Source organism: Ambystoma mexicanum, chromosome 4q (genome assembly GCF_040938575.1).
Source record: "Ambystoma mexicanum isolate Mex_15411 chromosome 4q, UKY_AmexF1_1, whole genome shotgun sequence".
Lineage (NCBI taxonomy): Eukaryota > Metazoa > Chordata > Amphibia > Caudata > Ambystomatidae > Ambystoma > Ambystoma mexicanum.
The window spans coordinates 229,304,065-229,329,680 of record NC_090928.1 but is presented as its reverse complement, the minus strand read 5'-3'; the positions used below and the strand labels follow the sequence as shown (position 1 = coordinate 229,329,680).

The 25,616-nt window shown below is 48.3% G+C and overlaps 1 protein-coding gene across 1 annotated transcript in view; it reads right to left on the bottom strand.

The window, feature by feature from the left end:
* Positions 1 to 25,616, bottom strand: part of RPF2 (ribosome production factor 2 homolog) — a 420,196-nt gene that overhangs the window by 298,990 nt on the left and 95,590 nt on the right. Inside the window, exon 4 of the mRNA XM_069607771.1 lies at positions 21,325 to 21,364. Within this exon, the coding sequence (XP_069463872.1) occupies positions 21,325 to 21,364 (40 nt within the window). The remainder of the gene's footprint in view (positions 1 to 21,324; positions 21,365 to 25,616) is intronic.

Below are 25,616 nucleotides of genomic sequence, written 5' to 3'. Positions count from 1 at the left end.
TCCCCTTCGGCATAGCTTCGGCGCCAAGGGTGTTTACCAAGGTCCTGGCAGTGGCAGCAGCACACCTGCGCAGACTTTCAGTTCCAGTTTACCATTACCTCGACAATTGGCTCACCACGGGGGACTCGTTCGAAAACCCAAAAAACAGTAGACCTACTGTTCAGCCTGGGATTTTCTATCAACGAAAAGAAATCCAGCTTAGTCCCCAGCCAAGTAAAACTGTTCCTGGGGGGGCTGTAATTCGTAAGGAAGACGGTCTAGTCTTCCCTTCCAGCGAGAGGGTTCAGAACATGCTCACTCAGGTTCCTCAGTATGTAGCCAGTCGAGAGGTGACGGTACGCAAAGCTATGCGTTTGCTAGGGATGATGGCATCATGCATATACTTGGTTCCCCACGCGCGGCTGCGCATGCGTCCCCCATGCAAGAGTGGCAACAGCCAGCGGACAATGGGATTATCTGTTAGTTGGCTCGCCAGCCCTCGTTCCCTCTCTGCATTGGTGGTCGAGGGAGAACCTCTTGAAGGGGAAAACCTTCACCACCCCTGCAGTCGAAGCCACTCTCACGACAGACGCATCTCTCACGGGGTGGGGGGCCACGTGGGCTCTCAAACACAAGATGCTTCAATAGACAACTCACGGAATTTGGTCCCCTCGGGTAGCGTCCAACCATGTAAAAGCAATGTATTACCTGAACAAACAGGGGGCCACTCACTCTCCAGGGCTATCCAAGCTGTCCCAAAACATCTGGACGTGGGCTCTCAAACACAAGATGTTCCTGATATCCCAACATGTTCCAGGGGAACTCAATTTTCTGGCAGACGTACTCAGCAGAGAATTTCCTCTGCCAGAAGAGTACGAATGCCGACTGCACGAAGACATTGTATCCAACGTCTTCGCAGATTGGGGGTTTCCAGAGATTGACCTGTTCGCTACTCAGGAGAACGCCCAATGCCAAGATTACGCCTCCAGGTACCCCCAGAAACGATCCAAAGGGAACGGTCTCTGGATAACTTGGTCGGGGAAATTTGTCTACGCTCCCCCCTCCCCCCCCCCCCCCCCCGACTCCCCTTCTGAACAAGATTGTACACAAGATGCACCAGGAACCAGTCACCATGATTCTGGTGGCTCCCATGTGGGCCCGCCAACCTTGGTTCGCGCACCTGATGGAAATGTCCCTCTCCCCACCAGTAAAGCTGCCCTGCCCGTACAACATGTTGTCTCAGGACAGGGGGAGGGGGGGGGGGGGGGAGACTCTCCACCCATGCCCACAAACTCTGAACTTAGCAGCCTGGCTCATGAGGTCTTATAGTTTGGACATCTGCAACTCCCTCAAAGATGCAAGGACATACTGAGGGAGGCAAGAAAGCCTAAGACATGTTATTGCTATGCCAGCAAATGGAAACGTTTTGTCATCTGGTGTAGTTCCAAAAGCGTCAATCCCACCGATTGCTCGCCTTCACACATTGTTTTATATCTAACCCATCTGTTGGACTCTGGGTTAGTCTTCAATTCCTTAAAGGTTCACCTAGCGGCATTGTCAGCCTACACCACGTCGCAGCAGAAGGTGTCGTGGTGGAAAATACCTGTGATTAAAGCCTTTATGGAAGGGGTTAAAAGAATTTATCCCCCATCACTCACCCAGCACCTGGGTGGGACCTAATTGTGGTTTTAACTAGGCTCATGGGACCCCCTTTTGAGCCTATGCATGAAGCTAGTCTGAAATACCTGACCTACAAGACAGAAGTGATAGCTACCAGAAAGGCTATCAGAAGAGTTAGCGAACTACAGGCCCTCTCGGTTTTGGACTCCTTTGTTACAGTCCACAAAGATAAGGTAGTTCTGCGCACTCATCCCAGATTTGCGCCAAAATGTATTTCGAAGTTCCATGTGAACCAGTCAATAGAACTACCCACGTTCTTCCAGAGGCCTACTAACATGGTCGAAAGAAGCCCTCTGAAGAGGGTTTCTGGGAAATTTGGTGCAGCGACTTAATAGTCTGGTGCTCCTTCTTGGCTGTCTCCAACGCATCGTCTACCGCCTTCCCGAAGAGGTTGGCCTCTTCGATAGGTTTGTTGATAATGGATGCCTGGGTCTCAAGCCTGAAGCCCGACGTGCGCAGCCACGCGTGCCTCTTTAGGAGAGTACCCTGTGCGAGAGACCTGCTTGCTGTCTCTGCGGTGTCCAGGGTATTTTTTACAACATTCTGATTGGCAAGTTTCCCCCCCCCCCCCCCCCCCCGAGACAATGGCGAGAAGCATGGCACTGGTTGGTTCCAGAACCTCTTGAAGGCCTTCCTGGAGTAGGTTCCATTGGGCGTCGACGTAGCTAGCCAGCAACGTCGTGTTATTGGCAATCCGGACGGTATAGGCCGCCGCCGACGTAACCCGTTTGCCTAAGGGATACAACCTTTTGGACTCCTTGTCCGGGAGGGGACTCTCCCGTGGCCAGGGGAACCCCTGCTCTCTTGCGAGTGTTGGTCACCACCAGCGAGTCCTTTGATATAAAGCAGGTCGGTGGGGGAGGGTCGGAAAAGTTTTGACCCTTGGGTTCACAGCCCTAGTCTGAGCGGGTGAAAGTAAGGAAGGGGCCAGCCGTCTCTTTACAGAGCTCAAGAGAGGGATAGACTGGCTTGCCGGAGGCTTTTCATTAATAATGTCCTCTGCGAAATCTTGTTCGGGCAAGGCTTCCAGCGTGGCAATTTTAAAGAATTCCGCTGCTTTTTTCAACATGTTGTTGCAAGCCATTTGCTCATCCACCGGGGAAGCTTGTCGAATCGGGGTGGATGGGGGAGAGTCGAGGCAAACGATATCAGTTGTGATCGTTCTGCTGGGAGTCCTCCCAGTTGTCCGTTGCCCCTTGATCTTCCCCATAGTTGTCCAGAAAAGAAGAAGACTCTTCTTCTGTATAGATATCTCTATAAGTGTCCATCTGTACATCTTCTTGATAGTCAACTTGGTGTTGGACATCTAGGTGTTGGACATCTTGTGTTTGAGGGTTAGGGTCTACCCGAGCTCTTTTCGGCGGAGGTTGATCAGAAGCCCTGAAAAACTGCTCCAGCCGATCCATACACCCCTCGAATTGCTCTGTGGTTCACTTGGACGACCCAAATGGACCTAGCTGAGTAGGAACCGTGTTCGGGGACGGGCGTGGCGGCCCTCGAATAGTCCGCCTCAAGGTCTATAACGTCCGCGTTGGACGTTTGGTCATCCGATGTACCCCCGTCACTTTTGGCTGGTGTCGCGGCAGGGAGGGAGGCTCCACGCATGACATTCCAAACGCGGCCCACCGCTTCAACCAGCGCTCCTTAAGGGTTTTAGGTTTAAGGAGTTTACATGCCGAACACTGCTTCTCGTCGTGCTCTAGGGGTAGACAAGTGTTACACGGCGTGTCGTTGGGTGTCTTGACCCACATTCAAGTTATTAGGCTACAACATTTGTGGGCTTAGGAAATCCAAGAGGGCGGAAAAGCCCACATTTGCGCCAGAATCCTGGAGAACTTTGCAGTTTTGCGCACAGCAAAATGGTCGCCTGACCTGCCACCCACCAGTGTGAGCGTGAGGGGCCAGAAGCGCCATGAGTGAAATCAGTGCTAAGGAATATGGTGCTGTTCAAAATCGGTTGTTATTAATGTCAAAAATAGGTGCAATACTGGTGCTCACCAATACCACAAAGCCGGCGTTTTAAAACCACCAGACACTTGTGTAAAACTGAACAAATGAACCAAACCAGGCCAAAGAAAGACTTACTAAGAGGTGGATACAATGTAAAACTATATTCTGAAATGACTTGAAGGAAGTAATTGTCTAATGTATGTATTGAAAATAGCTGGGGATGTCAGCAGCTGAAGTGAAATTGGACTTCAAGCCACTAAAATCGAAATGTTTAGAATAAATGAGTGACCTACTTTTGAGTGTCACATAGGTTGCAATTGTTTAAATGTCATAGTTTTGAACTTAGAATCAGTGTTCTAGCTGCATGTGTAAACACTGCAAGTTTGGTTTGAATGTAGAAAACTGGGAACCAAAGTGACATTTAGCTGAAGCCTGGCTTAAAGAGAGTGAATTCTGCCCGGCAACTACCCCTGACAGGAGTTGAAACTTGATCAGCAGCTATGTTCCCAGGCCTGGCTGCATCCTGCTGCCCCTGCCAAAAGGAGATGACACCTCTCTGATTGAATTAGGGGAGTGGCACCTGGGGACTGCAGGAAACTAAACAATGAGCCTTCCTTGGCCCAAGGAAATGTTAAATTAGGGGGGTCGTAAATGGCTTCCTCTTGGAAGGAAACGGGGAGGGGCACTGCATCTGTGAGCAAGCTGAGCTTGGGGGAAGTGGACAAACTAGAAATTCCACCATTTGCTTTGGAAAACCACACCCCTTTGGGGCCAGAGCATAATTTTAAAAAGATGGATAATTCATAGTGCGGACTTGTAAAAATTATATAAATAATATTCTTGTGATTTTTCTGTGCACATTTTAAGAGGTGTCAGGACTCTGTGGTATGTTATTGGGGGTAGCAGTGGAAAATAAGTTATTACTCCAAATATCTGTATGTTACAAATCTGACACTTTATCATCTGAGGCCCATATTCCTTGTGCATGTTTGTGTAAAATCTGGAAAGGTTTAGAGGTCATTATCTGGATGAAAAGGGCAGAATTCTGTCAAAGGTATGGTTTGGTGCTACAGAAAATATGCTAACTGGACATAGAATATTAGAAAAATGGTACATAGATAAATGGGTATTTGGATCAGAAATAGATTTGTGTTTAATTTGACAAGGGGAGGACCTTCTGACCCATAAACCTACCTCATCACTCTGACTCACTGTTCCATTCTCAAATCAGGTCAAAGAGAAATCCTTGACCTATCAAATCGTGAGTGGGTTGGGCAAAGAACGTTAGCATCCACACCCATTTTCAAAAGACATAAAAAGAGCCACTGGAAGCCAGACGGGGAGATTCACTTTCCACTTTCTTGCGGGACGCTTAGCCGGGAGACTCCAGACTTCAAATCCATCGAGATCCAGAGAGACCAGAACTGTGCAGTGCTGAGAGAGCGGACCCAGATCGCTGTGCGCAGAACCAGTACCAAGTGGCGAGAGAACCGCAGCCAATCCTGACCCGATCCGTGACGAAGTCGCATTCCTGTCCAAAATATAGTGCGAGTACTCAGCCAGAACTGTGCAAAACCAATCTTAGTTTAAAATAATCTAATTCAAACTATTTTAACCTATCTATAACTACATCATAGAATTGTGTGTTCGTCTGTGACTTTAAAGCTGCAAAACTGTCATCTGTCATTCTGAGCTTTACTTTTATTTTGAGAATCTACCTTCACAAAATCGTCCGTATCTCTTAAATCACGCTTCTATCACAAACGGTTCATTTCATTTTAAAGCGGAGATTCTAAGCTTTCCAACAAGCTCTAAACTGACTTGCTACTCCATATACTTCCTCCGTAATTGCGCTCGACGTACGCGACTAAATTGCTGCGATTTGACATTTTGCTTCATTCCAGCCACGTGTAAAAATATTTGTCTTTTGCTTCCATTACGGAATTCCGTTTTCAACCTGGTAACCATCCCTGAATCATTGATAGGGCTGGCCTGAACTGATTTAAAGTATCTCTCACTCACCCTGAACCTCTAGAGGGAATTAAAATCATTTTTAGCATATTTTTCCCTTCTTTGCATACCACCTTTAAAGTACTTTGCCTGTGTTTAAAATCATCCCTGTTTCTCTAAGCTTGCTAGGGGGAACTGAATTCGTATTGTACTGTGATTGTATTCCTGAAGACTGTGTTACTTCCACCTCCTTACATTGCATAGAGGGGGGCTGAATTGCCAAAAGGGGAAAAGTGATTATATTATGTTTTGCTGAAATCATATCAAGTTTATGCCTGTGTTGCTTCTTTTCCACCTTGCATTTCCTTGTACCATATAAAGCATTCTCAGCTACCTTATCCTCTATACTACTCCTAAGTAATTAAACCAGTGTGCTAGTATTACCTCATCCATTGTTGATCACTCGCTGTCATATGTCTAAGTGTGATATCAAATACTAATTTATTATAAAAGTGTGATATATATCCATTGTTTAATTTTCAAATAAAACTTTAATTTCTAAAACAAACCTACTTCTTGGCTCAGTGGGGTCAGCGGGATTCTAAGAGAGGGGCGTTATATAAGGGTTTATCATCCAGAGTATAACTGTCATACAAATATACAAATAAGGGCTTCCCTTGAGCAATCCCAGACAAGGCACTGACCTAGTGGGAATCCTTGATTGGAGTCATTAACAGTGTGCTCGTCTTTCCACAGATATCTGACCCTACACAGGGCAGAATCTAAATAAGTTCTTTCCATAGCATAAAGGAAGGGTGACCAGACCAAAAAGGAAAGCAGTGGAAAAGAGGAAAGACATAACAGTATTGCAAACCCCGAGCACACTCTCCCTACTGTGTAGGCCAGCCAGAAGGCCCGACCACGTGGAAGTCCGAACCCCGGATCTTGGGCGCGGAACCCACAGCTGTAGACGATTCCCCCGTAGTCTTTGTCGAAGGTGTTCTTGATGGGCGAAGTGACTTAACCGGGAATAAGCAACAATTTGGTAAGATAAACAATGTCTCATGAAGAGCTCCGCTATAGGGCGACTAGTTATCTGGGCGGAAAAAAACAATCTGAGGGACCTCGGCGCGTGAGGGATTTTGGGTACTACACACGTCACAATAGGGATAGTGTTTCAGACACGCCTATGCCGACGTCCCCTTTCGGTCCCCCGAAAGACAAGATGCAATACTCTGCGGTTACCACTGGATGTCGGACCATATGCAGAGCATGTGATTCTAAGCAGATTAACAAGCATCAGAAAAGAAATGACCTGGCTGAAGTCTGATTTGGCCCGTATTTCAAACATGTAGTATAAACACACGACCAAGGTAGGGAAGCAAACTACCAGAGAGAGCCGTTATATCTATTCTCGGTTCTCTATCCCCTATGCCATCAGGGAATCTAGGACATTTGTAGCAACTGAAATTCCAAAGGCCAGAGCACAATGCCTCATGCATTTATCACTCTGCACCTCAATTCCAAGGGAGACGAGCCACACTAAGATGGATGTCCAGAAAGACATTCCTGTATGAAGATAGTTACATCAAGACACAAGAAATGGACGATGACTGGAGTACAGACAGGACCATAGAATATGTCACTGAAGGCCCGCAAAAGGGAGAAACAAGGGTAGTGGCACAAAAAGAAGTTAGTGTCCCAAGACAGGACCAAGGCAGATGGGAGGAATGCCAGGATGCTGGGAATGGCCGAAGATGCTAGTACATGGACAAGTATATACAGCAGATGGGTGGGGGGGAAGGAGTGGTTGGGAGCAAAGTGCATGTGCTTCTAACTGTTCCAGTGGAAGTAGTGCAAAGAGAACAACAATTCCCTCAAGGAATGAGAAGCAAGTGCAAAACTGCTCACGTGAATGGAAAACAAAAGCAGGGCCCATGGCTGGTGGCAGTGAACCGTCTAACACATTTGGAGCACCTCTAACGCAGGCTGTTTCCACAGCTGTAGTAAAGGCACTCATGGGTGTGCATTTTACCAAAATGGCCCGGACTTATGTCGCCATTTTAGTGCTTCTTGTTCCTTCTTGAATCTTCCCCTGCCCTCCAGGACGGGAAAATCCTTATGCGATTTTTATCTTTGGCGGGAGACCTCAGTCAAGCACGCCCAGGCTCCAGAGTGTCCGTTAAGGCAGGAATGAGGGAGGATTCCAAAACGTTGTCGTCCAGCCCGACTGCAAGAATCCAGTACAAACTGGGAGGGTGGCTATCCTGAAAGGACTGCCAGCCCCCAACCCCTAGGTTTTAATGTTGCACGTCTGTTTGATTAGCTTGGTTCCTACATAAAAGTCTGATCCTGGAAGCTGATGAGGTAGTCCATCACTGGAGCTGAAACTGAAGAGGAAGAGGAAGATTAAGAAAAGAGGGCCGTAGCGATTTCCATTGACCGGGGAGCCTGCTGTAAACCTTCCTTCCAATTTAATACCAAACGGAGAGAACGAAAAGGATGGCCCAACCCAGAGCCTGGTGCGATCCACTAGACTCGAGACCTGCATTTTGAGCCATCCCACATCGGACTGCGACCTTGGCGGGGCAGCAATAACACAATACCCTGGGAACCTCGAGCCATCGTGCGGTGCATGGTCTTCCCAATCGAGCTGAAACTTTGGTGGCATCCTACTGGCTCTCCAGAGACACGATTAAAGTCCTTGCAGTCCCCTCACCACAGGTCCCTATGGTCAAAAGAGTGCTGGACTAGATTAGAGACGAGAATCCGACCGACTATATTCAGTCTTCTCCTGGCTCCTAAAAAAGGTGCTAAACCACAGAGCCTCATGCAGCCACAAAGAAACTCTTGCCTGGAGCCTTCCAGGTTGATCCCTGTTGCAAAATCCCTTCCAGTGTCCGGTCTTCAGTCATGACAAGGAATTCAGCTACCAGGTTTTGGCCGCAGATCCTGAAGTCTCCCCCGGTGCAAACTCTTCTGCGCCGAGGTACTGTGTTGGTTGGGGTATTTACTTACCTTAACCCTGTGTGATTTCTGTAAAGCTTTGAGGCGTTTGTGATTGGGAGTCCTCTCATCCAGTTCACGCAGGCCCACTGCTCGAATCCTCCTAGAGTGCCTTCACAGAAATCTCTGGACCCTTTCAACTACTTTAAAGTGATATACGTACTTGTTTGAACAGTCTTCCTTAGGAACTGTGCCCATCCTGACCAGTCTGTTGGACACTAGAGGCCTAGTGCCCCCCCCCCGCCTTCTGCCACTGAGAACACTCATGCTTCAAGAATAGGGAAAGACTCCTAAAGTATGGCCCTTTTGCCTAGAAAAGAGAACATGTTTAAAAGTGTACTTACTTGTGAAAGAGTTGGTAGGTAACCGTCACACTTGGAGTGAGCAGTTACAAAAGTTCCTTTACCTTGAAAGCGGTTTGCCATGCTGAAAAGTTATAAAAAAAGGTTTTTTTACTCACCTGTGAATTGGTTGGGCCTCTTCCTAAAAGTAATGCTGTTGGCTTCACTTAACTATTTCTTTCAGGATATAAGGAACAAGTTACTTACCTGAAACAATTTTTCTCCAGGATGAGTCTGGCATGGATTCACATGAATATTCCCCGTCAGGCTGGGCTTAGTCAGTAAAAAGAAAAGTTTCACTTTCACTTATAAACTGTATTTCTCCTCTACATCAATCCCCGTCCTCTGGGTCATACTGCCCCCATCCAATGACAGTCCTCTCCCTAGGTCCACCGCACGCATTCCACCCCACCCCCCCCATCATCATCATCATCATCATCTCCAGATTTGGTGAGCATGTAAAGTGGCAGTATGACCAAGAAAGCCACAGAGGGAGGGTTCAAATATATGAATCCATGCCAGAGAACAATAGTTACAGATAAGTAACTTGTTCCTTCTCCAGCATGGGGTCTGGCATGGATTCACATGCACAGCAGTACAACATTACACAACCACGGGAGGTGGCAAGGCTCACTCTGGAACAGACTCGCCTCAAGCTAACAGGTTGCATAACACTGCTTGGCCGACTCGGACTCCTCCCTGAAATCCCCGTCGCTGCAGTAGAACCTAATGAAGGTGTGCATGGACCTCCACGTAGCAGCTTTTCAGATGTCCAGCAGGGGCACACCAGCCAGGAACGCAGTCGAATCGATCACTCTAGTGGAGTGGGCTTTCAGAGGGCCAGGTAGCAGCCGGTTCGCCAACCGATGACAGTGCAGGATGCAGCCGGAGAGCCCCCTTGAGATGGAAGCCTTGGACAAGGCCTTCCTATGGTTCACAGGACAAAAGTTCACAAACAGCTGTGAACTCTTTCGAAAACTCTTTGTACGCACCAGATAGAACTTCAGGGCACGAGCAACGTACAGCGAGTGCAAGGCACTTTCAGCCAGTGATTAAGGTTTCAGGGGACAAAAACAGGCAACACCAAAGGTTAGATGAAGTGGAATTCCGACAGAACCTTCGGCATGAAAGAGCGGTGCGTGCGCAGCACCACCCTCGATTCATGGAAAGTCAGATATGGTTGCTTGCAGGATAGGGCCTGTATCTCACCCACCCTCCTGGTGCAGGCGGCGGCCACCAGGAAAGCCGTTTTCCATGAGAGGAGCTTGAGAGGGGCCTGATGCATAGGTTCGCCCCCCCACCCAGCTTCGTCAGCACCATGTTGAGTTCCCACGCCGGGGCAGGAGCATTCACCATTGGGAAAGTACAAGTCCTTTGAGGAATTCTTTGACGAGTCCGAGACCAAAAAGAAGATCTTCCTGGAGACCTGGTGTAGTGGGAGATAGCCGCCAGATGTACCTTGATCGAGGCGTGTGCCAGTCCGGCCTTGGCCAATGATCGCAAATATGGAAGTATCTGTCGGGCTGTGACCCTCAGAGGGGTAATCTTCTGCGACCAGCAGCACGTAGCAAAACGCATCCACTTGTGACCGTTGCACTTTAAAATCGAAGACGCCATGGCCTTGGCGAGGATCTCCCTGCAGTCCACAGGCAACTCTTATCCTCCAAACTATGGCTGCAGGAGCCAAGCCCTCGGGTTGAGCGATTCTGGATTGTGGTGCAAGATTTTTGGCTTGATCAGAGGCAGCACTGAGGCTGAGAAGGTCCGTATACCAAATCTGCCTCGGCCATGCCGGGCCAATTAGTATCTCCCGCACTGACACTGAGAATATGGATTACTCGTAGCAGGAGAGGCAACGGAGGAAACTCGTACGGAAACATCCCTTCCCAAGCGAAGGAGAATGCGTCCCCCAGGCTCCTCGGTTGGTGGAATCTGCTGGCAAACTTCTGGCATTTGGAGTTTGCCGCTGTCGCAAACAGATCGCTCTGGGGACTGTCCCACTTGGCAAAGATGTGGTCCACCTGGTACTGCTGAAGTTCCCACTCGTGGCAGGAGCGCAACTCCGTGCTGAGGGAATCCGCAATGGTGTTCTTGACTATTGCTAGGTGAAGAGGGACGAGGAACATTGCTTGTCTGACGGCCCAGCACTACAAGTCCTGCACTTCCCTGGAGAGCACAGGGGGCATCGAGTGGCCCCTGGTTTCCTGATGTAGAACATTGTGGTGGTGTTGTCCGTGAAGATCCTCACCACCTCCAGAGACGGAAGGAATGGCTTGAGGGCCCAGAACACTGCCTGTAGCTCCAGGATGTTCATATGGAGATCCTTCTCCTTCGGCAGCCACAGGACTCTGGCGTGCAGACGTCCGGTGTGGGCTCCCCAGCCTCCCAGAGAAACGTCAGTTTCCTGTAATGGTGGGTTCTGATACCGCATGCCCTGCCCTACCGCATGGAGCAGACGTCCCACCACCTTATCGAACAACGGAACTCGTCGTCCAGAGTGATCTTGTCTCAAAGTTTACAGACACTTGTACCCAGCGAGCATCCAAGAACTCCTGAAGAGGTTGAATCTGCAACCTGCAGAGCTGGATGTGGTACATGCAGGACGACATGATGCCAAGCAACGACTTGATGATCTGCACCGTGGTCATCTTCATCGACAACAGCCGCTGCACCCTCCCCTGGATGGCCACTATTGTCTCCTCCGAGAGTGATGCTAGTCAGGACTGTATTGAGTCTGGCCCCCAGGAACAGTGCGTTCTGGGATGGTGTCAAGTATGACTTTGGATAATTGATGTAGAATCCCAGACAGCCAACTCTCACGAGCAGGCCCGTCAAGATACGGGTATAAGTGAATCCTCTGTAGACGCAGATGGGCCACCACAAGTGCCAAGCACTTTGTGAACAATCTGGGGGCTGACTTCAAGCCGAAGGATAAAGGTATTGAACTGCTAGTGCAGTCCCTGTACTACAAACCATAGAAACTTCCGGTGTTTTCTGTTAATGGGGACGTGGAAGTAGGCGTCCTCCAAATCCAGCGACATCAAGAAATCTCTTTTCAGTTGGCTGAGCACATGCTGCAACGTGACCATCCTGAATTTCAAAGACTTGAGATACTTTTTCAGACGTTGCAGGTCTAGAATGGCCCACCGACGCCCCCTCCCCCCTGACCTTCTTTCTCACCAAGTATCTGGAATAGACTTGGAGCACCCAGAGTCACTGGGGAACCAGCTCTACCACCCCTTTTCATAGCATGGCCCGTACCTCCTTCAAGAGCCGAGGGATGGGGTGCTCCAGACGGGCCACCGGAGGGATCCGCGACACCTCTGCCAAAATGGCAAGAGCTTTCAACACCCATCTGTCGGTGGGGATTTTCTCCCACTCTTTGATGCACCCCGGTGGGAGGCCGATGATGAGGTTCATGGGTGGGGGACCAACGTCTTGGCTGGTTCAAGCTTGCTTCTGTGCCGGCGCCCTGCCGGCGGCACTACTCTCCTCCACCGTAAGCCTGACAACTGCCTCTGTGGGCTTTCTGGGTCGTGGATCTGGAAGGTTGACAGTACAAGGAGGAGAAACCTTTCAAAGACCTGCACGACTTTCATCTGGAGGAGCAAAAGTAAGAGCAGTGCTGTTGGAGGCTGTCTACGGAACGGGCCATCCTCATAGCCACCTTCATGGCCTATAGGGACTAGTTGATGACCTTCCCGAAAAGGTTATCTCTGTTGAAAGGAATGCCCAGTATCTTTGGACTTCCTGGCAGAAACGTGTGGCCTTCAACCAGCCTTGACGAAGGCAAACACTGTTCCATCTGCCGGAACCCTGTGTCGGCAATGTCCAGCGCCACTATGATGGTGTGATCCGAAGCTACCTCTCCCTCCTGGAAGAGGGCGATCACCTCCATCCTCTTGTCGTCCGGGAGGAACACCAAAATTGTAACCAGCTTGTACCACAGCTCCCAGTCATACCTGGCTAGGATCGCCAGTGCGTTTGCTGCCTTGATGGTGGATGCCGCAGTGTAAATCACTTTCCTCCCCAAGGCGTCCATCTTCTTACCCTCGCTGTCTGGAGGGACTGAACAACAAGGCAGGGTTAGATGACAGTTTACTCGAGTCTGCCGAAACCACAGCATCCGGCGATGGTACTCAGTAGTTCTCCAGCCTATCGTGCCAGGAGGGTCTTCCTCTTGGCCTCACACCTCAGGTACAGAAAACCCTCCTTCCTGGTTTCTTCAGGCACAAGCTGGAACAGCTGGAAGGCTGTGGCGATCGTGGAATGGAATGACCCCACCTCGTCCAGTGGGGACACGTAGGCTGCCGGGATCCTGCTGCGACGATCTCGTCGTCAGTCGTCCTGACCGTATCCGTCCCTGTGTCTGCTGGGGGCTAAGGGGTGGTCGATGTGGAGGTTTAAATAGGGGTGTCAGATGGTGCTTCCTCTTCGTCGGTGGTTGGTCGGGGACCTGGGGGACCGTTGTAACGGGCCCTTGTGGCATCCTCCTCTGGATTTCTGACACAAAGGTGTGGAGGGTTGATAGACTGTTCAGAGACATCCCTCGGCGGAACTGGCGTGATCGTAAAGCCACGGCATGGGACTGATTCGGGACCTCCTTGCCCCTCCCCCCCTTTTTTTCACACTGAGGGGCTGAAACCAGGTTCGGAGACAATGTCCCCTTCTCTGGCGTGCCAGTAGACCTTGTCAAAGTCACCACAGTGGGCTTGTGCCTCGGAGGGAGGGATCCCTTCAGGGCTGTGGGGGCTACCCTCTCAGGGTCAGGCCCCTTCACCTTTGTAAGAGCACCCACCACCAGCTCTTTCGTCGACAGACTTCTCTGCCGCCTGGGCCTTCCTTCTTGGGCTGCTCGGCTTTCTCCTGTGCCACCTGGTCCTCCCTTCTTGGGCTGCTCGGCTTTCTCCTGTGCCGCCTGGGCCTCCCTTCTTGGGCTGCTCGGCTTTCTCCTGTGCCGCCTGGGCCTTCTTGGGCAGCTCGGCTTTCTCCTGTGCCTTCTTGGGCAGCTCGGCCTTCTCCGTCCGCGGCTTCTCCCGCAGTTTAGACAGGTTGGACGACTCTTCGAGGAGGAGCTCGATTGCCAGCTGGCAATGGAGGCGGAAGGTGATGTCTATCGCGCCCTGTCTGCCGTGGGACCCGATTCCGCAGCGACCCCAGACTTTAGGTTCTTGGCCTCATCTTGGGTCCTCATGGATGAGGCGCCCTCAGAGGACTTCAAAGACCGCTCCTCAGACTGAACGGCTTCGTGTGAGGCATGCCCCTGCACAGGCAGAGGCCTTGGGGTTCAGCCACGCCGCCAGTCTACTCTGCCTGTTCTTTGTGGTCTTCTTGGAGAATCTGCAGCAAATCTCGCAATCTCTTTCCTTGAGGTGCGGATGCAGGCAGTAGAGGCATTGTAGGTGCTTGTCTGCCATTTTGAAGACCGCACTTGGTGCAGGACTTGAAGAAGGATCTTCTATCCATCTCCTCTGTCATGGTTGGAGGGCGCAAAGTAAGCCTGATGGCCTTCTGGAAACTGCAACGATCTTTGCCCTTGAGGGGTGCTGAACTTCACCGATAACAGATCCCAGCTGTCAGCAGATGGAGAGAAGAGCACACTGGCTCTTTCAGAACAAAAATAGAAGCTTTTTCAGCAGAAAACATGAAAAAATGTAGAAGTAGCTCACAGAGCAAACTCGAGGACTCCCAACACTATGCGTGCAGTAAAAATAAGAAGAAAGCTGCTAGGGGAGGGGCTTAGGATGAGGACTCTCCTTGGATTGGGGGGGGGGGGGGGGAGTATGATCCAGAGGGCAGCGATTGGTTTAGAAGAGAAAAGGAGTTTATAAGTGAAAGAGAAACTTTTTTTTTTTAACTGAGGATTCCCAGCCTGACTAGGAATATTCATGAGCATGTGAATCCATGTCAGACCCCATGCTGGAGAATCATGACATGCATTACTTACCGTAACAGCATTTCTGATGATTGTATCTGCTTAGATTCACATGCTGTGCATATAGTCCGACATCTAGTGGTAATCAGAGTATTGCATCATGTCTTTCGTGGATTGAAAGCGGACGGCGACATGGGCGTGCTTGTAACACTATCCCTAACGTGACGCGTAGTGTACCCAAAATCTCACGCGTTGATTCCTCTGGTTGTGTTTTTCCTGCCGTGAGGGAGCCTTTGACCATTGTGAATGCGTAAAGAGAGAGATAAAGGAGTAAGATGCCTATGTTCCTTCCATCCAAGCGGGGGAGTAAGGGTGGGCGCATGTGAATCCAAGCAGATACTGTAATAGCATTTCTGATGATTGCAAGTAATGCATGTCTTCTGATGCTTGTGAATCTTCTTGGAATCGCACGCTGTGCATAGACTAGCGAGCAGTACCCAGAGATGGTGGTGGGATGTGTGAAGGAACAGTAGTAAAGATATGTCTTAGTACCGCTTGTCCCACCTGAGAATCGGACAGCGAGTTATCTACAGGCAGTAATGTTTTGTAAAGGTGTGTACAGAACTCCAGGTTGCTGCTTTACAAATGGACTCAAGAGGAACATTTGCAATTAATACTATGGAAGCCCCAGTGCCCAGAGTAGAGTGTGCTCTAGGCTTGAAGGGAAGATCCCTCTTGGCAAGAGTGTAGCACAGTGTGGTGCAGTTTATAATCCACTTTGAGAGGGCTGATTTAGAGACAGGGTCCCCTTTTCTCTACCAGCTGCCACTGAAACGAAAAACTGGTTTGTTTTTCTTAGTGGTTTAGTCTTTTCCAGAGAATAATGACAGCTCTCCTCACATCAAGTGTGTGGAGGCTTCTTTTCTGCCACCTTAGTGGGGTTCTGGAAGAAGGTGGGAAGTATAGATTGGTTTACATAGAACTTTGAAATGGATGTAGGCGCAAATTGTGGGCAAGTGTGCAGGACCACCTGATCTCTGAATTGTGACAAATGGGTCTTGAACTGAAAGGGCCTGTAGTTCACCAACTCTTCTTACTGAAGTGACTTCCACCAGGAAGACTGTCTTGTGAGTGAGTGCCTTAAGGCTAGCCTTATGCATCTGTTCAAATGGAGGTCCCATTAGTTTTGTTAGAACCAAATTTAGGTGACATCCGGGAGCTGGGCTGGAAATGGGGGAATTACGTTTAACCCCTTCCATAAAAGCCTCGATTACTGGGATTTTCCACCACAAAACCTTTTTCTAGAACATAGTGTAAGCTGAAAGTGCAGCTAAGTGGACTTTCAGGGAACCAGACCAGAGTCTAGCAGGTGAGTCAGGTACAGGACAATATGTGTCAGAGAGCAGTCTATGGGATTGATGCTCTTGGAATTGTACCAGATGACGGAAGCGCTTCCATTTGTTGGAGTAGCAATGTCTGCTGTTAGGCTTTCTTGCTTCTCCAAGTATGTCCATGCATCTCTGAGGAAGCTGGCAGTGTGACCTCAGGAGCCAGGCCGCTTAGTTGAGAGTGCGGGCATGGATGGAGTATTTCTCCCCTGTCCTGTGATAGCATGTTGTATGGGCATGGTAGCTTCCTCAGAGGGGAGACTGACATTGCCATGAGATGAGGGAACCAGGGTTGGCCTGCCCACATCGGGGCCACCAGAATCATTGTGACTGGTTCCTGGTGCATCTTGTGCACTCTTGTTGAGTAGTGGAGACAGAAGGAGGTGTGGGGGTTGGGAGGGGGGTGGGGGGGATGAGGAAGAAGTGTAAACCAATTTCCCTGACCATGTTATCCAGCGACTGTTTCCCCTTGGAATGGTTCTGTGGGTACCTGGAGGCATAATCTGGGCATTGTCCGTTCTCCAGAGTTGCGAACAAGTCGATCTCTGGAAAGCCCCAGTCTGCGAAGACGTTGAGAACAAGGTCTTCATGCAATCGCCACTCGTACTCTACAGGTAGTGGGAAGTGTCTGCCGAGCATGTCCACCAGAAGATTGAGTTCCCCTGGAACATGTTGTGACAGGAGGAACATCTTGTGTTTGAGAGCCCAGTTCCATATGTCCCGAGACAGTTTGGAAAGGCCTGGAGAGTGAGTGCTCCCTTGCTTGATCACGAAATACGTGGCCGTGGCGCTGTCCGCAAGGACTACGACTGTCTTTCCCTGGAGGGGTGTTTGAAAGGCCTTCAGGGTTTGAATATTGCTAGCAATTCCAACAGGTTTATGTGGTTGGATGCTACCAATGGGGACCAAACGCTGTGCGCTGTCTGACGAAGGAGGTGAGCCCCACCCTGTCAGAGATGAGTCTCTGGTGAGAGTGGCTTCTACTGCAGGGGTGAAGGTGTTCCCCCTACAAGAGGTTTTCCCTTGACCACCACTGCAGAGAGAGAACAAGGGCTGCAGAGACAACCACTAGATCGTCCCAATGTCCGCTGGCCTGACACCATTGGCTCAAGAGCCACTCTTGCATGGGGCACATGGGCAACCGTGCTTGTGGGACTAGATAAATGCAGGAGGCCATCATCCGCAACAGTTGCATGGCTTTGCATACGGTCACCTCGCGATTGGCTACATAGTGAGGGATCTGAAACAGCATGTTTTGGACACTCTCGTTTGACGCGGAAGAAGAGCCAGTCTTTGTCCCAAATTAAGGCCCCCAGAAATTGCTCGACTTGGCTGGGGTCCAGACTGGACGACTTCTCGTTGATTGAGAATCCCAGACTGAAGAGATCATCTACCATATTCTTGGTATTTGAGGCATGTTCCGTACAAATCCCCTGTTATTTGCCAGTCGTCGAGGTAAGGATAGACCGGAACTGACATGCGCAGGTGAGCTGCTACTATCGCCAGTACTTTCGTAAACACCCTTGGGGCTGAGGCAATGCCGAAGGGAAGGGCCTTGAACGGATAGTGCTTGTCCTCTATCATGAACCTTAGGTATTTTCTGTGCGCTGGCAACATTGAAATATGAAAGTATGCATCTTTAATGTCCAATGTTGCCATGTAATCCCCCTGTACTAGCAGTGGGAGTACTTCCTGCAATGTTGTCATTCTGAATTTTTGTGGCTTGATAAACATGTTCGCTGGGCGCTAGTCTAACACAGGGCGCATGGTGAAATACTTTTTGGGTACAAGGAAGTACACTGAACAAATACCCTTGTTTACCTGTAGAATGGGGGCTATCGCGCCCTTTTCTTGATGGATCTCCACCTCTTGTAGCAGAATTTTCAGGTGTTCTTGTTGAGCCTTGATGACCGTTAGCAATTCTAGTAGATTGATGTGATTTGCTTTGCTGTTCCGAAGGGGAAAGTGGGATTACCACCCCCTTTACATTTGATATGCGAGATCAGCACACACCACCTTACGTGGAGCGCTAGGCAGATACCCGGTATCACCCTTTCTCACTGACCTAGTAACACGTTTGTTACAATAGCAAGCCAACTCTTATGGCTGGTGGCAATGTATCTATGTTCATTACTTTTTAGTCAATATTACTCGTAGGCTGTCAAATCAGCCAAGGTAATGCGCAAGATGGTCACCATTCTGCTAGCATGCTGGCTTCCTTCTTTTTCCGCCATTATGAGTGTGCTTTTTGTTTCTTGGGTCTTCCCATGACGTCCTAGGTAGGGGAGGTCCTGGTTGAAGTTTTGTCTTCAGCAGGAACCCTTTGTGTTTCCCTGCCGAGGCGTCAGTGTGCCTGAAGGCAGAAAGTGAGGGAGGAGTCCAAAAAGCTGCAGCCCTTTGTTTTCCAGTCTGCCTGAAAGTAACCTGTTCCTACTGGTGAGCTGGCTGTCCCAAATGGCTTGCCAGCTCCCTGTCAAGAGCAGGAGCAAGGCAGGACAGAGGTGAGACAAGATAAGCTTGCCATGAGTACCGCCTCAGCATTAGCCGACATAAAACTAAGGGAGCAGTTCTAGTAAATCTGTTTACCTGCTGAGTTCAAGATGCAGTCCTCCTTCCACAAGGGACCTCGAGTGTAGGAGGTAGCCTGAGCCACTGCTGACGCACAGAAAGAAAGTCTAGAAGTCTGCCCCAATGTGCAAAGTTTCTCACTGGAAAGAGTTCAGTAGTGAGGATTGACCTTCTTGGCTACTGGCGATACAGGCGCTGGTTCCTGCCAAAGTTTGACTGCCTCCCCTACCACATAAGGCTGACGAGGGATACCAAACCTATCTGCCGACTTCAAGGTGGAACAATGACAGGACCCATTGGTCCTTTTGGGAACCTTCCCAATCACTCCACAAGGCGAAATGACCCCTCCTCTATGTCATACGTGGAAACATCCTTGTCCCCCGGAATGTCCCAACAGACCAGGAGACTGGTTGCAGGAGAGTAGGATCTTTGGGCAATGGAGGCTGCAACAGAACGGTGGCAGTACCAATGGCATTTGCGGCAGCGTTGCTACAAGGTCTGCCTAGGACAGTGTGGTACCAGAGAAAGGTGGCAGCACTAGCCCAGCTCCCTCAGGTGTTGTTGCCCAAATGATAGTCAGGTAAATCTGTACTAGAACCAGGTTGAGGTGTGACCGGCAACAATATCTCAGGCCCTAGCCTTTTCAAATATGGGGAGTGCATAAGATCCTGAAATCTCTAAAAACAGCACTCCATCAAGGAATGCGCTTGGGGAGACTTTACCAAGGGCCCCAAAGGCACATCTGAGTGCCCAAGTATTGTGGGGCAACAGGAGAGATGAAACAGTAGCACATCACACGGGGGGACCACTCCGCCTGAGGAGAAACAAGAAGCCAGGGAGACCCTGGGGAAACCAGAGGTAACACCTGTGGGAGTCTCCCGGCCTCAGTTACATAACAATCAGTGGGAGAACCGTCACCTGGGATTGGTTTGGGTCAGACATTTACCACCAAAGAGGGGTGTGCCATCAGGTCAAGAGATGTAGACAGAGGAGCTTGTAGCACACCCTGAAGGCGATCAGCGTGTAGAACATGCTGCTACCACAGGCCGTTGGGGGTCCTCTTGCGAAGACCCGGTACATGGCAAGGGATGGGCCTGGGGAAGAATCTTAAGAGGTGATACACCTTCGGGCCAGTTCTCAAAGTATGAGCACTTATGGAAAGGTCCTCATTACAAGCACCAGTAATAGCCTCCTCAGTGCAGACCCCAGTAGCACGACCCGAAGTGGGCCCTCCCAACCCGATCAGTCCCTGCAAAGGAATAGCCCGATTGGTGTGCCAAAATAAAGCCACAAAGCTCCTGAAGTGAAGCAGGTTCCCCCACTGCTCCACTGCTCATCCTTTGCTCACCTTCCCATGCGTATTAGGTTACTCCAACCTCATGTTCCCTTAGAACTTCCTCATGTCTCTCCCCCCTTCCTTCCCCGACTGAGCTTAATGTGAGACTCTGGAATGCTCACTTTCCATTAAAAAGTGAGCATTTTTGGCATAGTGATTAACAAGTATAATACAAATTGGGGTGTACCCCCACTAGTGGTGGCAGTTGTGGTAAAACAATGAAAAACAATAATACTATGAAAGAAAAATATGTTTGCTTCAATCATACATTAATCATTGCAAAAGAAAACCAGGTGCTTGCAAAGAGTCACCCACTGATAAACAAAACAATACAAAACAGACACCACGACAATTATGTTGTCAAGGGAAAAACGTTTAAAGTTCATTAATAAAGCTTGATGATTTTTTCCTTTTACTTTTAAGCAACTACTGCTCCAAGGAAAAGTAATCTTGGATATTGGAGAACAATTCAAAAAGGAGAGAGAATAAGCACTTGGTGAAAAGGGTAAGACCCAAAGAATGTGTAATGGGCCAAAGGGCCACAAGGGATACAGAGACCAGGCACCAGTGATTCGTGTTTAAAGGTAAGTTTATAGTGGATTACTTCGAAATAGTGTTAAAGTACGGTACATTTATTGCAACGACTCAACCGAGAAATATCAAATTAATTTGCTCTTTAAATATGATATGCTAGGTTTCAACAAATTGCTTTAAAATAGTACATAATTATCCAATTAAAATCAAAATATCAAATCTACAGTGTCGAACATATTATTGGATCTGCCACATTAAATAGAAAAATGCAGCCGAGAGATATCAAAAAGATGGAAACACAACAAATTGCTTTGAGGAAGTGAATTGATTTAAACAGTCATGAATTCAAATATGCAGGGTATAACATATTATGGGGTCTGCAAGTCATTAACAAGGCCTGCCCATCAAGCCAGTTCCCCCGCCTTGCGTTCTACATATCGCTGCATAACTTATTATACAAACCCCTCACTATGATGCTCATCTACAGGCCATCTACCAACTTTATGCTATTTGGTGTATAACACGTGTTACAGCAGGTTTACAAAAAGTACAGTCAGCAGCACACTATGACGTAGTGCAAACATAGGCCTTGTAGAGTGGATTTCTCGTACAGGATGCTAGTTTCAATGGTCAAGTGCCCATCTGTGCTTCAATGGTATGATGTAAATATTAACAAAAGCACACCTAAAGAAGAAACGCTGAACACTCCATGCTTACCATTGAGGTTTGATCTTCAAAAGGCCTTGTGATATTCTTTCTGGGAAATTACAGAAAAAAGGGTTACGAATTCCAACATTGAAACAGAAAAGCAGCTTATGACATCTTGAACGTTTCCCTAAAAGGAATATCCTCAGATAAACGAGCAAGCAAACTGTCGCAAAATTATTTTGGAACCATCAGTGGAGAAAAGAAAAATAAAGGCAAATTCTATTCGATTCCTGTAAGGCCCCATATCCGCCATCATCCCATAGGTGAGAGTGCAGGACCCCATTCATCCAAAATTAGGACATGTGTACATATATACGCTTTGTGGCAAAACAAGCCCTAAGTCGGGTCAAATCGCCCGACGCCCCCCCCACCCACACCACCAGTAGAACAATCTTATTGACACCCCTACCCACTTGATGGACTTGTGTAACCTAGACACACAATCATCTTTTTGAAGGGGAAAACATTGCCAATGCAAGGAGCTACAGAAACGAGTGTAGTCAATGACTTAGTCTGTTTTTTAAAAGATGGGTTATTTTTTAGAAACAATGCAATGATAAATACATAGATCTTACAATAACAAAGTTCACATTTAACACAAAATACAAACCCATCACTCAGTTTGTAAATATGACGTCTTCATAACTATTCACAAAGTTAAAATATATTGTATTAAATGAAATGTGCATCACATCAATTCCCCAATTGGACTTACAGAACTAATTCACACACACACAGACGTACGTAGCTATTCAAGCTGATAGGACAATTCAGTATTCACAGTCCCGATTATGCACAATAGAGGCACTCAAGTATTAACCAAGGGTCTTCTTTCTTTTTTCGCCATTTGTAGCATGGTTTTTCTTTGTTAGCCCTTCTTCTAGCATTGTTGTGGGTCTGTGTGAGTAGTTAACCTTTAGCAGGAACCCTTGGGTGTCCCCCGCCTAGGCTCCAGTGTCTGGGCAGGCAGGCAGTGGGGGAGGAGTGTCTCACTCCCCTGCTCTTGTCTGCCCGAGTGCCTGAGTGGAACCAGCTCCCACTGGGAGTCTGGTTGTCCTGATAAGCCAGCCAACTGCCCCCTGCTGTAAACTACTGGGAGAGATGTGCAGGGGAGTTTGTGCTGAAACCAAAAAAATAAAAAGTGAGGTTCCTGAGGTGAAAGGCAAGCTCGACCACTGGAAGCTGAAGTAACCGAAGAAGACAACGACCAGAGACGCCTGCAGATCGTTTGCAACACCGTGAAGCGACCACTGCTGTCCTGACCAGGTTATCTATGCAACAGTAACTCCTAAGAGGACGACTCCTTCCATTTGGCTGGCGGGAGCAACCAACCCGGAGAAGACTACAATCGGAGCCACCTCCTGTGGTGTTGTGGCGTTCTAGAGCTGCAAACCACAAATACCAAGAGAGCTCCGACCCAATCATAGTGCATCGTCTTGCCAAGGCCAAATCCGCCCAAGTCTTTGCTGTGCTCCAGGTGAATTTCCAGGGTAGCAATCCAACTCCTTCAAGTCCCCTCATCAGAGTGCAGGAGTAAAGGAATTGAAAATTGGCTGAGAAAATCGAGTCCTTTGTTTGTGCTGCAGAAAAGGTGACAAAACCAGAGACTGACTAGAGAAGCTGATGAAATCCATGCCAGACGTCCTCCATCAAGACTGCTGCCGAGAGATCCCCATCTGTGAGGACAGTTTTTCTCAGGTCGAACTAAGGGCTTAATAAAACCATACAACAGACAGTACACAACTCAACTCTTAGCATAAAGCTGTACCACCCGGGTATATGGTGGCACTGACAGAGCAGCCATGCTCATTTTAGGAGGGAGAGAGGGCTTTAGCTTGGTACAAAGAACTTGTAGCATATATATGGTTCAAAGAGAAACAATGTATTTTAAAAATAAAGGGTTTATTTGAATACAAGTGGGCCAAGAGAAATCTTGGGGAAATAAGTACCATCAGATTATATATAAACAATTATAAAAACAACACAATGATTTGAAGTACATAGACCACGTTCAGAAACCTAACAGTATTTCTAGGCAAGTCAGACCTTATCAAACACATTTAGTATAGGACACATCTATTCACGGGGAGTAAAACCATCAGTTACTTTGAGATTACTTTACAGTAAGTCAACTGTAATAGACCCCTTCAGTCATGCAGTGACACTCAGTTAAGGAATCTCTTAGTAAACCAACCCTGTTACCAGGATACTTTTCTCAATAGTGGAACACAGATTCATGCAATTGTATAAACCTGTAACTACATTCAGAATAACAGTTATACCAGGTGAGGAAGACCTTGTGGAGTAATGTACTATTACAGTTGCTTTTCAGATCAGTGGAACACAGACTAAAAGGTAAGCAATCAACCTATTTTAGGATGGCACACAGCTATTCAAGGTAAGTAAAACCCAAGACTTGTTCTAGACAGGACATACAGCAGATCAGAGGACGCAAGACCCAGTTGATATACGTTTACATTTATATCCTAAAAGGAATAGTAAAGTGAAGCCAACAGCATTACTTTTGGGAAGAGGCACAACCAATTCACAGTTGAGTAAAATAACCTTATATATACACACTTTTCAGAATGGCAAAATACATTCAAGGTAAGTAAGAACGTGTGTAACTGCTAACTCCGAGAGTGACAGTTACCAACCAAGATTTTCACAAGTAACATTTTAACACTCATACTTTTCAAGGCAGAAACCTTTTCTTATCCATTCCATTCCTAGTCTATTGCAGGAGGCAGAAGAGGGAACCTAGTGGTCTAGGTGCCAACTGTAGGCAGGGTGAACTAGGGTTCAGTTGCAGGGAAAGTCAAAGTTCCCGTGGAAGACTGTTCAAACAAGTAAGTATTTCACTTTAGAGTTAGTTGGGGTCCAGGGACTACAGAGAAGACACCCTAGAAGGATTCCAGCAGTGGTCCTGAGTGGATTGGATGAGAGGCCTCCCAATCACAGAAAACACCCCAACAGCTATACAGAAATCACACAGGCTTAAGGTATGTAAATACCCCAGCCAACAGTACCTACGCACAGAAGAAGAGTTCACAGCAGGGAGCAACGGGGAAGGCTCCAGGCAGAGTTTCTTCGTATCTGGATGCAGCTCTGGTTTTGGCACCCTTTTCAGGAGCCTGAGAAGACTGAATATTGCTTGTCGGATTCTCGTCTCTAATCTGGTGCAGCATTTTGGTGAAGGGACTTCAAGGTTCATGTCTCAGGAGAGCTAGGAGGCGGCCACCAAAATTTCAGCTCAGTTCGGAAGACCATGCACTGCACGATCGCTCACGGTCCCATGGTATTGGGGTATTGCAGCTCAAAATGCTCGTGAATCCCACCAAATGCAAAATCGAACAATGGGACCAAACCTGGTTTGGCGTGCAGAGTAAATCTCAAGAAGGACCTTTCCACAAAGAAATGGCGAAAAAAGAAGAGCGGGCCATTTTGACAAATATGGCACCCTTGGGTGCTTTACTGCAGCTGCAAATGCAGCCCGCGGTAAATGCACACCACAGTAGTTACAAGTAAACCACTGCCACCAGCCATTCAATGAGGAAAGGGTAACAAAAATGCTACACGAGAAGCTAGACAAAGGGGATACTAAATAACCCCTCCAGCACCCTATTGTAAGATGGTGTGTGCTGGGTCTAGAAAGTTACAACTCTAAATAAAGCCAATTTCACTTTACTGCTCTGGGAAACAGTAGTTTATCCCAGAGAAGGTATTTAAACCTTGGGGAAATCTGAAAGGCTTACCTGTGTCACTGCACTGAAGGTGCTGGATGACAATGTAAAAGATGATGCCTATGCAGTTTGTCAGACTCCACAACCAAAGGAAACAGTCAAAATCACATTAAAATACGAGCGTGTGGGGGGAAAAGGGTCTCGCTCTCTCCAGGTAAAAAAAAAAATCAAGTCCTCAAAATCCATCAAAGTTGCTGGGGGTCAGGTGGAGGGAATTGGCACATTTCTGAGAATTACTCCTTTGTCATCTAACAGTTCAGATAGAGACATGGTGAATATGTTGAACAACACGGGGGACAGACGGAGCTCAGCAACACACTGCAGGATACCACAGAATCGTCCGCCTTGTGGCAATCACCAAAGACCCTAGCTGTACGGTTTGTCAGAAAGGCCTACACCCAGTTGGTGGCTGAATGTGAGAAGTAAGCGGACTGAGCGAGCCTGGAGATCAGCCTAGTGATCCACCAGGTCAAAATCCACTGAAAGATCATCAAGGGTGCTGTGCCTCCTTTCTCCAGGATGTCCGGCATATTAGCCTTAAGGTCCAATAGGGTTGAT